This window comes from Pelecanus crispus, chromosome 11 (genome assembly GCF_030463565.1).
Source record: "Pelecanus crispus isolate bPelCri1 chromosome 11, bPelCri1.pri, whole genome shotgun sequence".
Taxonomy (NCBI): Eukaryota; Metazoa; Chordata; class Aves; order Pelecaniformes; family Pelecanidae; genus Pelecanus; species Pelecanus crispus.
Window position 1 is genome coordinate 25,310,035 of NC_134653.1, and position 15,757 is coordinate 25,325,791.

The 15,757-nt window shown below is 49.2% G+C and overlaps 1 protein-coding gene across 1 annotated transcript in view; it reads left to right on the plus strand.

Moving 5' to 3' along the window:
- The first annotated feature begins 1,045 nt into the window (after window positions 1-1,045).
- The window catches only part of RBM19 (RNA binding motif protein 19), a 63,582-nt gene continuing 48,870 nt past the window's right edge, over window positions 1,046-15,757 (plus strand). Inside the window, exons 1-17 of the mRNA XM_075718905.1 lie at window positions 1,046-1,081; window positions 1,965-2,147; window positions 2,714-2,845; window positions 3,063-3,101; window positions 3,655-3,871; window positions 4,998-5,263; window positions 5,786-5,860; window positions 6,121-6,199; window positions 6,951-7,022; window positions 7,725-7,925; window positions 8,781-8,911; window positions 9,310-9,431; window positions 10,012-10,108; window positions 10,636-10,746; window positions 11,239-11,439; window positions 11,951-12,068; window positions 15,206-15,363. Of these exons, the coding sequence (XP_075575020.1) occupies window positions 1,046-1,081; window positions 1,965-2,147; window positions 2,714-2,845; window positions 3,063-3,101; window positions 3,655-3,871; window positions 4,998-5,263; window positions 5,786-5,860; window positions 6,121-6,199; window positions 6,951-7,022; window positions 7,725-7,925; window positions 8,781-8,911; window positions 9,310-9,431; window positions 10,012-10,108; window positions 10,636-10,746; window positions 11,239-11,439; window positions 11,951-12,068; window positions 15,206-15,363 (2,238 nt within the window). The remainder of the gene's footprint in view (window positions 1,082-1,964; window positions 2,148-2,713; window positions 2,846-3,062; window positions 3,102-3,654; window positions 3,872-4,997; window positions 5,264-5,785; window positions 5,861-6,120; window positions 6,200-6,950; window positions 7,023-7,724; window positions 7,926-8,780; window positions 8,912-9,309; window positions 9,432-10,011; window positions 10,109-10,635; window positions 10,747-11,238; window positions 11,440-11,950; window positions 12,069-15,205; window positions 15,364-15,757) is intronic.

The window sequence follows — 15,757 nt, forward strand, 5'->3', positions numbered from 1 at the left end:
AGGTGTAAAGCCAGATTTTGGTCCCAGACCACTGCCGCAGAGCTGGATTGAAAGGCCGTGAGCATGAGGGGGTGTTTGAAGAATAGTCCTGCTTCCTCAAAATACACTCTCCCTCCAGCAGTGGACGTTCAGGGCAGGAGAGGACCCTCAGTATTTAATAACCCTCAAGGGATTTTTCTTCCACGATTTTTGGCCTCGTTTGCCCGTGGGAGCTTCTGCAACCACAACATCCGCAGGCTGCGTGGTTATTTAGCTGTTCCTTAAAGAGAAGGCGTTTTCGCTTACTCCCCTTCCCCTTTCCTCCTTGCTGCTGCTGCGGGAGTTTTAGGTGGGAGGGCAGGGCGGCGGGGCACGCTGCGGCTTCCCTTCCCCCCCCCGCCCCTCCGCCGCGTTAAACCCAGCTCCTTGACAGCTCCCGCGGGAGTTTTGCTCCCGTGGGCGCTGCCGTGCCCGGCTCGGGGCTGCTCAGCGCGGAGCCGCCGGCGGGAGCGGGCAGCGGCGGGCGCGGAGCTCCCTCCTCCGGCTTCGCGGAGCAGCGCGGCCGGGCCGGGCGGCTGCCGCCGCAGGCCCCGGAGAAACCCAGGGGTGGGCAGCGGGGTCCCCTCAGATGGGGAGGGGACGGCATCACCGAGGAGCTTCTGACAGCGGCCGGCAAGGGGCTGGCGGGGCACACGGGGTGACCCCCGGCGAGGCGCTGGTGGCTTGCTCCTCACCCGGCCGGGTCCCCTGTCCCCCCCGATCCCCCCCATCCACCGCCCAGCCCCTGTCCCCTTGTTGCTCCACTGATGCTCCCTGTTGTCCCCTCGAGCTCCTCCGCTCCAGCCAACCCCGCCCCGTTGCTGGGGCCCCGTTGCTAGGGCCGTTGCTAGGGGGCCGTTGCCAGGACCCGGGCCCCGCCCCTGGCGCCTGCGCGCTGCTGCTCTGCGCACACGTGACTGGGCGGGAAGATGGCGGCGCCCGTGGGCCGGCGTGTACGGCCCTGAGCGTGGTGGGGCATTGCGCTGTGGCGGCTGGTTTCTGTCGCCGCCCGGTTTCTGTCGCCGCCATGTCGCGGCTTATCGTGAAGAACCTCCCCAACGGGGTGAGCTCGCCGCACGGTTGTGGCCTCTGCAGGGTGGAGGGGCCTTCTGGGCCTAGAGATCGGTCTGAGGGGACACGGCGGGGGGACGCGGGCTCCTGGGCAGGGAGAGGCCCTGGGAGGGGAGGGGGGTCCTCTGTGTGGTGGGGACGGGGGTGAGCGGGGAGATTGCTCTGGGAGAGAGGCTCCTCTGTTCGCTGTGGGGGGAGCAGGGAGATATCCTGGGGGAAGGGTTTCTAAGGGGGGGAAGGGTTTCTAAGGGGGTACGAGGTCGTGGAGATGTGCTGGGGTGGGAATCCTTGCGGGAGAGCGGGGAGGAACCCTTGGGGGTAGGATGGTGGGGGACCCTGGGCAGGGAGTGCCCCAGGAGAGGTCAGGGGGAGGCCCTGGGCAGGAGGAGGCAGAGCTTGGGGCACGGGCTGGGAGCTCCCCAGGGGAGGGAAGCTGGCAGCCTCCCAGGGTAGGGGAGCAGAGCTTCTTGTGGCCACTGTCCTCCTCTCATTGTCCAGGAGCTGGCCACAGGTGCACGCTGTGGTGCTCTGCTGCCTTCCGGGTCCCCTGTGGGGTCCCACTGTGCCTGTGGTTGAACAGAGGCTTGATTGTGGCAGGTCAGTGCTGTGGGACCCTGGGCTACCTGAGAACTGGGTGCACCCTTTAGCTGTGGGGGCACTGCAGGCAGAGATCTGTATGTGTAGTGGATTCATGGAGGAGATGAAGCCATTTGGTAGCTGATGTGTGATTTTTTTTTTTTAATCAGTGTTGCCACAATACAGTGTGGTTCTTAGAGCATTTTGGAAGCCCTCTGATAGCAAATGTTTTGCTTTGGATGCAAAGCCTCTCATTGCATTGCTAATTTGCCTTCCTGTTGTCCTTCCTCATTTCCTAGATGAAGGAAGATCGCTTTCAGAAGCTGTTTGCCGCCTTTGGCACGCTGACCGATTGTTGCTTGAAGTTCACCAAGGATGGCAAGTTCCGGAAATTTGGCTTCATTGGCTACAAGTCTGAAGATGAAGCTCAAACGGCACTGAACCATTTCAACAGAAGTTTCATAGACACCTCCAGAGTCACGGTGAGTTGATCTTTAGAAATATCTTATTTTCATTCTTAAGAAAGTTTGTCATGGGAAGTTTTGGTAGCGTTAGGGGTGAACAGCCAGGGGCCGAGAAAGCCTAGAGATTAAGTCCTCTGCAGCAAAACAGCAAAGCCTGATGCCAGGCCTCATTGCTGGAGTCTCAAGCAAGTACTTGATTTGGATGGGCTGTGTTTGTACACTAGCAGTGGTTTCAGTGCTGGTTGGAACAACAGTGTCACAATCATAATCTGAACTTTTGAACTTGAAGTCATTTTTCATTTACAGTCATTCACATTACTGTTCTGGACAGAGGATGATTCATGATAAACAGGACAACTTATTTGACTGTGCTTAAATGAGCACAACAGATTGTTCTCCATGTTGAGTGAACATGTAGCTCTGTGCTTTTAAAATGAACATCTGTATGAAGCTGCCTGTTCTTCTCTTGCACACACACCCTCCACCCCATCAGGGTTATAAGAAGGGCTCCTGAGTGAGGCTTATCCAGCAGTTACAGAACCAGACTGTTGAACATGTTTAATTAACGATCTGATTCTTTTCAGGTTGAGCTATGCAAGTCTTTTGGTGACCCTTCAAAACCTAAAGCATGGAGTAAGCACTCTCAGAAGGCCTCTGCCTCAGAAAAACAGACCGAGAAACCTGTGACAAGTGCAGCCCCTGCAGGCGCAAAGAAAGTGAGTCTTGCTTGTTTCCTTGAGGGTCTGATGTATGTCAGTGACTTTGTAGAGAGGAGGGTAGCCTGGTGTGTGGAGAAGGGGACAGCAGATGTTGGAGTCCTGGTTCGGGTATTTTCTGCCTAAGGATCTATGTTCCCTGTACCATTAGGTTACCTAAGAAATTGTCTTGGCTGTGCTTCTAATAAGCATTTCTAAAAATGGTTTCTTTTCCTAGGATAAAAAGAAGAAAGATCCAAAGGAAAACTTAAAGGAGGTGAGTTGAGGTTGAATTGCAGTCCCTGTGTTCTTGCTAGTTTGTATTAAGAACAAGAGCTGAGTAACTTTTCTCTGCTGCTTCCAGTGTTATTAGTTCAGACAAGGTGGGTGATTTAACCAGCTCCATGACAGTCCAATTTTACTGTAACAGACCATGATTTTAGCAATCCCAACATTGGGGACCAATTTTTTAATTGTCAGCTACTCCTGTGTGAGCACTGCATCCAGGAAAACCCTGTTTCCACAATTCTGTTTTTTAACCATATGTGAGTTTTGCCATGTTTACTTTGTACATTTTTTTTCTCTTTTTAATGTTTTGTTTTCTTCTTTAAAGTGCTTTCTAAACATCAGTTACAAAAAAGAAAGAGTAGGACAGAGATCTTGAGAATGCTAGTGACTTTAAGTGCTCACCTTGTGAGTGTAGAGTGGACTCCGCTCTTACGGATTTTTTTACATTGCTGGAAATGAGATGATATCATTAAATTAAAACTTGCTACTAGCTCTCCTGTGTTGGTCTTCACAGCTTGTCTGCTTGGTTTCTTTTTCAACAGCTGGAAGACGACAAGACATTCCAGGAGTTCTTGGTGGTTCACCAGAAACGTTCTCAGGTGGCCACTTGGGCTAATGACACTTTGGCAGAGGAGCCCAAGAAGGGAAAATCAAAGCCAGCAGCTGATTATCTCAACTTTGATTCAGATGAGTCTGAGGAGCTGAGTGAGGAGGAGGAGAATGGGAATGAACGCTCTGAAGATGAGGAGGAAACTAAAGGTACCTAAAGAAACTATCACCCTTTGCTTGTCTTTGTCTCAGTGAATGTGAGAGCAGGTGTAGTGATCGGACCTAACTCAGAGTTCTGCCTCCAAATGGAGACACTGTAATCAGGAAGGTGGTTTCTCAAGCATGAGACTCATTCTGTGTGCTGTGGATGTATGGTTGTTTTCCCAAATTTGAGGAAATGTGGGAAATGCAGTTTCTGATATTAAGGGGATGGCATTTGTGCTTTCCCCTGGGTCCTTAAGTTAATGTCTAAGGAATAGTAACATGCCAAACATCTGCATCTTTCCCTTAAATGCTTTCCTAGCCTGCAGCTGCTTTCATCTCCAGGATTTTCAGAACTGGATGTGGTTTCTGTTTATTTAGTAACTCATAGCTGATGCCTGTGAACTTGTCTGGTCTGCCTTTGCATATTTCTGGAAACATTGGTGTGTCCTTGGGCCCTGTCAGAGTTGATGGGAAGGGACAGAGTTCAGTATCTTGGATCCTTGAAAGGAAAACCAGTGGAGCAGTGGGTTAACTTAGAGGACTGAGAAATCTGGGCTGCAGTCTGCTGTATATCTTCGTAGAATCCGGTGTCCCTGCACCAGTGATGAGTGTGGGTTTTGGAGCCTTTCTTCCTCCCTGCATAGTATTTGCTTATGCTGTTCTGTTGGAGTGAATGGCATTTTCCCTGCTGCTCCTCATCTCTCTTTGGGTAACTAAAATGTAGGTGTGATCAGTTGATCTTTGGTGGGGGGTGGGGAGGTGTTTTGGCGAAACAGCTTCCTCTGTCCTTTGCCCTGCAAAACTAAACTGAACAATTGAAAACCTTCTCTGGGGTCTGCTTGAAGTATTTAGTTAAAATTGAGACAAAATACTTTGCCATGGATTTCCTCAAGCTCCTTTCTAATTTGTTTTATACATGAACTGCTGCTTTGAAAAACAGTGATCCAGACTGTCAGTCTGGAAGTGCTGAGAATAAGATTACTCTGCTGTTCTCAAGCCTTTCGTTCCCATGGAAAGGGTAGAGAGGAGGAAGGTGGTTCTCATGATTGTGTCAGTTCTCAGCTTTTACCTGGCTGGAGAGAGAGCAGCAGCATCTGTGTGCAAAAATTCTCTGGTCTCTCTTCTCTGACAGCAAAGAAAGGAGGGAAGAAGGCAGCTACCAGCAAAGACCTCTCGGATATGGATTACCTGAAATCTAAAGTGGTAAAGGATTCTTCCTCCTCATCCAGTACAGAGGAAGAAACAGATAGTGAGGAGGTGGAAGAGGAAAGTGAGAATGAGGAGGATTCGGGCATTGCAGAAACCATCAGCACCCACACAGATAAAAGGGGGAAGCGAAAAGCCCAGCAAACACAGCAAGAGACACCAGTGGAGAAGAAAAAAGGATCCACACTGGAGGTATATCTGAATTAGACTTTGTCTTATCTAAAGCGAGCTTTATGGGATAGTATGTGTCTGTCAGTCACTCCAGGGATGAGCTGAAAGCTTGAAGTCTGTGGGACCCCCTAGGGGCCAGCTTTCTTGGCTCACTGAGTGGGAGCCATTAAGACAGTTTGCTGGATCACGTCTTAGGACTGATTGAATTTCCCCCTCCAGAAAAAGGGGACTTCCTAACAAATGCTATTAGTGCCCTTTTTAGAGGGTTTTCTGTTTTTCCGTGTCTGTCTGTCTGCAGGAAAGGCTGTTCTGCAGAACTCAGTTTTTAGCAGCTGGGTTTGATTATCCCAGCCAAACCTTGCATCCTCACCTGGCACCTCCTGCCCAGGCTGATGGGAGTTGCGAGAATCTCTTGATAGTCTCTCCCATGCTTCAGCCTCTTGCTTGTTGGACAAGACCAGCTTGTTGTGCTCTGACTTTTACTGTTTTTCACTCAGCTTGATTTCTTTTTTTTTTTTTTTTTTGCCCCATCCTTCTGTCTAGAACCAAGGCAGCTCAGTGGAAGCCAGCACGCCATACACAGTGAAACTTCGTGGTGTCCCCTTGAACATCACTGAGGTAAGCTTTGTTACCAAGCTGGGAATGGAGGCTCAAGGATGTTCTCAGTGTGTAACTCGGCACGATCTTTGCAGAGGCTTCTCTGTTGGAGCTGTTTTGAGGGTATATGGGTGGTCAGGGAAACTTTTGAACTGGCTTTGTGCAGAGATGATGTATGTTGCACATAGTGTTTTTGTAATGTATATAAAAAAACCTAAGTCTGAAACCTGCTGCTTCCTGTATCTGAAAACTTATTTAAACAATTATAATTCTTCCTGCAGCAAAAGATTCGTGAATTCTTCTTGCCTCTGAAGCCAGTGGCAATCCGGATAGGAAAAAATGCCCAGGGGAAAAATACAGGTAATGTGTATGTGCGGAATTGGGGTTGGATCTGTGAGTTAGAGGACCTCTCAATCACACCTCTGCTCTTCCATCTGCAATTCCAAATCGCTGGCTTGTGTCCCAGTTCTTACAGACCTTTCTGTGACTTTGCAGCTCACCTGCCCTAGTTGCTGTCCATAGGATGCCGTGGGCAGAGTAATGTTGGCTGTGCTCCCTTAGGAGTAGCAGCAGGAGCCTTTTCTTTGATCTGCCTCCAGAACTTTCCTAAACATCCCAAACCATGCCAAGGAAAGGCCTCTTCCTCTGGGATAGCTACAGCAGCGCCCAGAGACTTTGCTGACCTGCGCATATCAACTGCAGAGCAGTGTTTAGCCAAGGTGGGTCTCCTGACAGGCTGTGGCACCTGGAGATACCCATCAGAAAGAGTGTGGAGCAGATCCTCAGAGCTGGCAGGGAACTTTGCCATTTGCTGTTTTCCCTTCATAGCCTAACAGTGGATGTACCTTTTATTTGCTCTTGGAGATACCTGTGAAAGCCCACTTCAGCTGTTAAGTCGGGCTTCTTTGGCTTGCATGTAGAGAATAAGCTTTTAAAAGGCAGCCTTCCAGTCTGCCATGACCATTTTCAGGCTGGATTGAAACTTTAATGGGAGCTGAATGCTTTATCTATAGGAATCTATATTAAAGAAAACCCAATTCACCCTTAATTAGCCAATTAGTGGTTGTGTGTTCCCCACATGATGCTCAGTTGAACCTTTACTTCCTCCAAGGTTATATCTTTGTTGACTTGAAGAGTGAAGCAGAAGTGCAAAGGGCCTTGAAGCGAAAAAAAGAATACATAGGTAAGGACTGTTTGTTCCTTCTTGTTCTGGCTGGTGTCAATGGCAGGGTGCTCAGCTGCTGAAGTGTTCACTGCGGAAGTATCTTCTGTTGTTTTAGTTTTTCTCAGGCAGATGGTGGGGGTGGTTTCCTCTGCTCAGCTGATGTGGGATAAACCAGGTGCTGTGTCAGGAGCAGCATCGAATTGGCAAGCGACTGAGCCATGCATGTTGCTCTTTGGCCCTCACGTGCTTGAAGTTTATCTTGCTCTTCATATAAAAATGATGTTGTTTCAATCTGGTTGGGATAGCACAGGGCATTTGTACAAGTGATTCTGTAAGCCTGTGTTTGAAACCTGTTCTTGGCCTAGCCCTTAGTGGAACTACTAGAATTATATTTGCTAGATCATGTGCAGAATGGGAATATCTACATGGAAGCCTGTGGACTAGATTGGCACAGGCAGAAAGGCTGGAGCCCTCTGAAAGGAAGGGAGGCTGTGGAGTTGTCTAGCAAAGGTTTTCCTGGTTTTTATGAAGACTGACCTCTTGCAGTGCCATCCCCCCACCCCCTGCGCCTTGTTTTTAAATCAGGCAGAGTATTGCTCAAAGCTTGTGGAATTGTAATTGCTTGTGTCACTGCTGTAAGCCCAGGCTCTTTGCGCACTGACATTGATTGCTCCTGGCCTTGGGAAGCAACTGATGTGCTTCTGTGTGTTTGTGGATTAGGTGGACGATGTATTGAGGTATTCCGATGTGGGAATACCCCAGAAGAAACTGTTACAGCAAAACCTGATAACCAACCATGGCAAAGAAGGAAGAGGGACGATGAGGAAGAAGAGGACTTGTCTGAATCGGGGAGACTCTTTGTCAGGAATCTTCCCTTTACTAGCTCTGAGGAGGACTTGGAGAAGATCTTTTCCAAGTACGGTAAGTATTTGCTGTGGGACTGGGACTTGCAGGGCTATGTCTTTACTTTGTGCACGCAGAGGTTTTCTTGCTGGGTGTGAAGGGACAAAGTTCTGTCCCCCACACCTCTCAGATATGGACCAACTCCCATCATCTTTACTGCCTGATGTGGTAGTGTGTGGCTGCTTGGCTTTCAAACTGGTGCTGGCTCCATGCTCCTTCACTTGAAGCATGTGCTGCTGTGTGCATCTGCCCTCATCCCTCTTATTGCATCTCTGATGCAGCAGTAAAAGCTCTTTCCAGTCAGCATAGGCTCTGAGTCCTAGTGGGATGATGATGATAAGATAACCAAAAGCACCTGCTGCATGAAATACTGATCACGCAGGAGATTTCTAGATACTGTAGGTAAGAGGTGAATCTCTGAGATACACCCCAAATTCATGTTCATGTTTGGCATGTCAGGTGGAAGCTTGAAGCTTCCCTTCTCTAGCTCAAAGTTGAACAAATTTAAGGTTGTGTTGGCATTAGAGTGTCCTTGGCAGGGAGAGAGGGTTAGGTTGTGGAAAACTGTATTCCTGACTGAAGGTCAATGCAGCTGCTTAGAGCTTGCCTGGTTTGTGTTGCATGTCAAAGCCCTGTGAGCTGCCACATGGTGCACCAACAGATTTGGGGTGCTTTTGCTGGGCCCGCCTTGTCAATCTGCAGCCAGCAGCTTCTCACTCAGGCTGGCAGCTTGCTGCACACCCTCTGCAATATCCAGAGCTGCTCTGCCCTCCCTGGCTCCCCTCCTCCCTGGCTTTGGCCAGGAGGTGCCAGTTCAGAGTATGAGATAGCAGTGCAAGAACATCTGTCACAGTAAAGCCTTGCCTTTTGCAGGACCCCTCTCGGAGATCCATTTCCCTATAGACAGACTAACCAAGAAACCCAAAGGATTTGCTTTCGTCACCTATATGATTCCCGAGCACGCAGTGAAGGCCTACGCAGAAATGGATGGGCAGGTGTTCCAGGTACGGTGACTGATGGTTTTCCTGTGCTGTTGGACTGCAGCTGGTGGGAATGTTTGTTAGTAACATGGCCATGTGTTTGCTCCTGTGCTTTGCTGAAAAGGTTGAGTCTCTTCTGCCTTGCTGTATGGGAACGCAGTTGCTTTTGGTAGAGCAGCCTTGTTTGAATAGCCTCCCAGGTACCAAAATCTGAGCTAGAGGTGGAGAAGGAGATCTGAGTCTCCATCTCTCACATTGTGTGGCTACTCTGACTTACAGTAATGTCTCCTTTGGGAAGGAAGGTTCCCTCCTTCCAGCAAGGCTGCTTGACTAGGAAATGTGCCAGAAAATGTCCTCTGCTTAGTTCATGAACTTCCATGGGTTATTTCGGAGGTGCTGGACCTCTTCTTCCTTTCTTCTAGGGTAGAATGATGCATCTTTTACCGTCCACAATCAAAAAGGAGAAAATTGAAGATGTAGATGCAGAAGAGTCTTCCTCCTACAAAAAGCAGAAAGAGGCCAAGGACAAAGCCAACAGTGCCAGGTACAGAGGTGTCTTGTAGCGGGGCAAGACAACACAACCTGCCAAATTCCCAAGTTGGGGGTCTTTGCAGGGGCTGTGTAGATTACCAAAGTTTAGGGTAGTGGTTTCAGATCAGTTGCGTCTTTCTCCTTTACTGGGCCACCTGTATTTGTAAAACTTGTAGGAACTCTATCTTTCTGTGTGACAAATTAGTTTGAAAGTGGCTGGTACTTTCAAACTTGAAGGGAAAGGAATGGAACCTTACTTGCACAGGCTTTGTGCTTTTAGGAACTAGTTGAAAAAATCCATGTGTTCCTCTCAGCCAACATCTGAACTTCCAGCTGTAACTGCGGAGCTGTGGCCAGTGACCTCTAGGGAAGAAGAGCAAAGCTGCCTGCACTGCTGCCTTTCTGTTGCTTCTCCAGTCGTGCCTCCCTCATTCTGACCCATCTCTAAGGATCTTCTACCCTTCTTTTTCCTCTTGCTTTTCATCCTGGCTGCTAGTGGTGGCATTCAAAGCTATTTTTTCCCAGGACCATTGGATAGAGAAACACCAGTGGAAGAAGGGACTCTGTGACCTGGCTCTTCTTTCTCTTTCCAGTTCTCACAACTGGAACACATTGTTTGTGGGGACAAATGCTGTAGCTGATGCCATTGCTGAGAAGTACAATGCTTCCAAAAGCCAAGTGCTGGATCATGTGAGTTGCGTTATTGATCAGCTGGGATGGGAGATCATTTTCCTACCTGTTTCCTCGTGCCCAGGGCCTGCCTGGTCTTTTTGTGGAACAGAAGCCTGTGTGTATCCACAAACACCACACAGGCTGAGAGATCAATGGTGCTATAGCCTTTCTGTGGGATCTGAGCCTAACAAATCCCTTTGTCACTGGAAGACAAAGTCACACTCCTAGCTCCACCTCCCACTCTGCTTTTCTGTGACTGAATTTTGCATTTCTATGTAACTAGTTGTTGGGAATTTGCACCCTAAAGCTCAGATCCTTCCTGAAAACTTCATATTGCCTTGGGAAGCATTCTGACTCCAACAGCAAAACTCCTAGCAGCTTCAGAGAAGCTGGAGCATTTTACCCTCAAGCTCTCTGCCAGATTCCCTTTGCATCGGCTTATGAGAGCAGCAGGAACAGGTGCCCAGCATCTTCTTCCTGGATCAGGCCCTTTGCTTTCCTCTTTTGAGCTCTGCCACATTGTCAGCTGACGTTCTTGTCTACAGGAGAGTAAAGACAGCATGGCAGTGAGGGTCGCTCTGGGAGAAACCGAGCTGGTCCAGGAAATTCGCCGGTTCCTCATTGAAAATGGAGTCAGCCTGGATTCCTTCAGTCAGGTGAGGTGCCCAGCTGAAGGCAGCAATGTGGACCTACCTCTTCTATATGATGGCCTAGTCCTAGCGTCCTCAGTTCTCTTTGAAAATAGTAATTAAATACTCAGCATCTTGCAGGATTGAACTCTTACATGGGTTAGGAAATGTTCAGTCCATTTGAAAAGGCAACTGCCCTCGGGATGATTGAAATACATAGTATGATGGCTTATATGGTCAGCTTGCTGTAGGCAGAGGAGGAGTCCTGTGTCTATACCAGGGTGGGTCTGGAGCTGAAACCTCCATACATGAGCATTTGTAGAACAGGGAAGTTTTGCTGGGGTGTGGATCTTACAGGAAATGTTTTCTAAATGGCTGTTGGCCATCTTGGGTCCTGGAGAGAGGTGACATGGAGTGAGAGAGCATGGCACGTTGGATCTGAAATCTTCATTTGGTAAGATACTGGGTTTTGCTTTTTTAAATCCTATCTCCCCTTTCTTCCCCCACCAAATGTGGCAGGCTGCCGGGGAGCGGAGTAAAACAGTGATCCTGGTAAAGAACCTCCCTGCCAGCACGAGCGTAGCGGAGCTGGAGGACGTCTTTGGCAAACACGGCAGCCTGGGCCGGGTGCTGCTGCCAGAAGGAGGCATCACGGCCATTGTGGAGTTTCTGGAGCCAACTGAGGCCAAGCAAGCATTCACCAAGCTGGCCTACTCCAAGGTGAGCAAGGCAAGGGATAGGCAGCTGCTTGGAGAGTGGGGATCTTGGCTAGTTGTGAAGCTGTAGAAAGGAATGTTTGCTACAGATGTGAGGGGCAGAGGGCTTTTGAGGGAAGTGAGTTATCCCAGAGCCACTGCTGTTACTCTCTATCCCTTGGATTTAGGGAGATGCCTGCTGCATCCTTGTGCCGCAGTGGCTGAGTAGGGCGCTCAACCTACAGAAGACAGCTGGAGGAGGGGGCTGTGATACATCTAGAAAAGCCTTGGTGGCCTGGAGAGAGTTTCTTTTACCTTTCACAATACAGGAGTGCAATACATGGTAGACTGTGGTCCTGTGTGAGGCTGGATACAGACTCTGCTTTGGTGAAAGGCAGTTTAGCCAGCTGAAAAAGTTGCTGAGCTTTTCCACTGCTGTTTTCCGTTAGAGTGAGAGAAAAATAAAGCTGAGAGCAGACCTTCTTCTTCAGGCCTTACCCTCCGCTCTTCATGTATCTCCTGTGTTCTCTTTACAGTTTCATTCTGTGCCATTGTATCTGGAATGGGCTCCAATGGGTGTCTTCTTCAGCCCAGCCCCTCAGAAAAAAACCCTTGAGGTTCCAGAAAAGGAGAGCAGAGCAAGGCTGGTACCTGGTAAGAACTTTGACTTTCGGACACAGGTATCTCTGGTTGTTTTGCCACTCCTTTATGTGTGAAGCAGCAATGCTGATATTCCTGAACCTTTGGGGATGGAACCAGCCTCACAAAGTCATCTGCACAGCCGTTAGGGTCACCCTCTCTGTGGTGCATTAGTTGATCATACCACACAAGTGGTATGGTTGATCATACCACACAAGTTCATTCCTGCCCCTGCCCTCTTACCTCCTGGATAAGGCGTGGGCAGTGAAGTGCTGCTTACAGTGCACAGGTCCAGTTTAGACTGGGCTAACATGAGCTCCGGGAAGAGATTTTTGGTCCAGTCTGGTCTTGGCAGCAGCCATCGCGAGAGCAGTAGCTGTTGTCTGTAAGCTGGATCTGCCCCCCGCCGAGCATGTGTGCAGTTGTGTGCTGTGCAAGAACGCCGTCCCTGCCTGTGGGCAGCCAAGCAAGCTGCAACAAGGGGAGTACTGGCCAGCAGTGGATGGAGATGCTGACTTGCTGGTGACAGGCTGTGGGTCCCTGTGCATATTTCTCTGCTCTTATGTCAAGTCCCACTGTATGCTTTGTCTGGGTGATTTCCCACTGCAAGGACATGATCTTCCCTCCCTGAGTATACCCTCTTTCTCTCCATCCCAGGGACTATAAAAATAAAATCTTGCCTGTATATTTAAAATCTCTCAAGATCCTTTTAAAAAAGAAAGAGAGGAGGCTGGAGGAGCATGGCTTTATGTAGGTTTATTTTGCTAGAAGCTATTTCAGGACTCTGCGGTTTTGGGAGGGGGGAGACAAGCTAGTGAAAAGCCTCTTCCTGAGCTGCCATTCTGTGCCTCGGTCACAGAGGAAGGCTGGAGCCAGGGGGAGGTGGAGGGCCACTTTATCTCCCAGTAACCAAGACCCTCACCTGGAGATAAAGGGCTTTAAGTGCAGAAGCTCCTGGAAGGCTGCTTGGGGCTGATAATGGTCTTTGCTGCCAGCGTCTGGCTCTAAGAGAGGGAAGGGAGGGGATGCGCAGTGAACACCTTGCTCACAAAAGGGCTTCAGGTGGCCATGTTGTATTGTGCCAGCCACAGGCAGAGGCATCTCTTCATCCTGCCTCCATCTCACTGAATCTCTTCCCTCCCCTTTCCTCAAACAAGCCTCCTTCAAAGGCAATGGGTTTTTTTCTGTGCCTTGTTGGCAAATATCCTGCCAGCTGGAGCGAGGAGGGTTGGACCACCTGACCAAAAAGGCTTGGGCTGCGTGGTGCCGGGGGCCAGATGGAGCCACATAGGGGATGACAGCTCTTGGAATGGAGCTGGGGAGGTGGGGTGGGGTGTCTCTGCACACCCCTGGTCTAGTGCAGGTTCTCGTACAAAATGAGGGAGACATAATAAGCCTAGAAAAATGGCTGAGGCAGGGTGTTAATCCCAAAGTGAGATATATAGTTTGCCCCTTCTGACCACAACATCAGCTGTGCTGTAGGGGTTGAAGCTGCTCTAAAAGACAAGAGTGGTCTAGCGAGGAAAGGAGTTGGTAAGTCAGTGGATGAGAAGGAGCTCAAGAGTGTGTTCTCTGATAAGGGCATAGTCCCACTGCAGTCTTCACTTCAGTGCAGGCCCTAACAGATCCCTCCTCTCCTGTCGCATGTGCTCAGTAGCTTTGAGGCCTCTTCATCACGTTAAGTATGGTAGAAATTATTAAGCCATTTTAGAAGTTGGGAAGAGAGGGAAATGGATGGCTGGAGAGAGTAAAAATGCGGTTGCCAAAGCCTCTGTCGTGCTGGTGCCCTCTGTTGCCCCAGCCAGCAACTAAGCACCACGCAGCCGCTCACTCGCTCCCCCTACCCCGATGGGATGGGGGAGAGAATCGGAGGAGTAAGAGTGAGAAACACTCCTGGGTTGAGATAAGAACAGTTTAATAATTGAAATAAAGTAAAATAGTAATGCTAATAGTAACAGTATAATAATGATAATAATAATAATGATACACGAAGCAAGTGATGCACAATGCAATTGCTCACCACCCGCCGACCGATACCCAGACAGTTCCCGAGCAGCGATTGCTGCTCCCTGGCCACCCCCCTCCCCAGTTTATATACTGAGCATGACGTCATATGGTATGGAATAGCCCTTTGGTCAGTGTGGATCAACTCTACTGGCTGTGCCCCCTCCCAGTTTCTTGTGCACCTGGCAGAGCATAGGAAGCTGAAAAGTCCTTGACTAGCATAAGCAGTACTTAGCAACAACTAAAAACATCAGCGTGTTACCAACATTCTTCTCCTATTAAATCCAAAACACAGCACTATGCCTGCTACTAGGAAGAAAATTAACTCTATCCCAGCCAAAACCAGGACAGCCTCCCTCCTTGCTAAGACCAACCACAAATACCAGCAGACTTGCCCATTGATCAGCTGTACAGTATCCAGGTTTCTGTTAACTTCCCAGCTGTGGATGAGCACTCGCAGCTCCACTGTGGGCCTTGGGTGCCCCAGAGGAAGCTGTTGCACTAACTGCTGAATTGCAGCTTGATTACTTGGGTTTTCTTTTTACAGATTTGTCATTGCAGAATCTCAAAGCAAGATTTGTACAAAATCGTGTGCATTGCTATTGACCTGAGCGAGGGTCACAGAGTATAAACCCATGGCTCTGGAAGTGTTAATGCTATAGTGAAGCCCTTTAAGACCACAGCCTCTGTACTGGGTGCAGTTTTTCATTGCCCTTCAGTATGTGTTTGGGCTTAACAGACCATATTATTTCACGTGCTGATGGGGATGTTACTTCACATCCTGCGGATACATATTGGCGAGAGATGAGGTTTCAGAGCAGGGCAGAAGGATGGTCAAGTAAGTTTGGGAGCTCTTGCTTAGTTCAGCAGGTGCCTGGCTAGGTTTGATATGAGGGTGTCTGAGTGCTGGGGAAGCAGGTTTGTGGAATTTCTATGCTCAAAGAATAAGCAATATTGTAGTTTTCATGGGGACGCATTCATATACTGTGTGTTGAGCTTGCTTCGGTCTTTGTCCACCCACAAAGAGCCAATAGAGAAGTGGCCTGTTCCTGCTGGAGTAGTAACTATTAGCTGGGGTAGTGGGCAAGCTCCTCCAAAATTTGGCTTTGTTACATCTTACAAAGTCGGGCTTATTCTTTATGTTTCAGGTGACACTGACACAGCTATAAAGGGCTCAGAGAAAACAGCAGCACAGGTAGAAGAGGAGGAAGAAGAGGAGGAGGAGGAGGAAGAAGAAAGCATTCCCGGGTGTACCTTGTTCATCAAAAACCTGAACTTTGCCACCACAGAAGACACACTGAAGGAGGTGAGCCATAAGCAAGGGGGGGGACGGGACGACACGACGACTGGGTTTTGCTTAGCATGGTCCACTCAGATGGAGCAGGAGGGGATTGAGCATGTGGTTGAGGGCCAAACCGAGATGCCTGGTGGAGTAAAGCCCCCACTCCCAGCATTGGGCTAGAAGAAAGGGCTCTACTCTGCTGCAGAACGCAAGGGGCAAGCTGTTCTCCACCTCTTGTGCTGAGGATAAAGTGTTTAAAGGAGTTAAATTGCAGCCAGTATGACCTAATGGGAGATGAGGGAGCACTGGATTGTACTGGGACTGGGAACCTCTGCTTTGGGGTTTCACGCATCAATTAAGATAAACATATCTGAAACAGTTTTGATGGGGTTTAATTCCACCTCGGGACAGGTGGAGG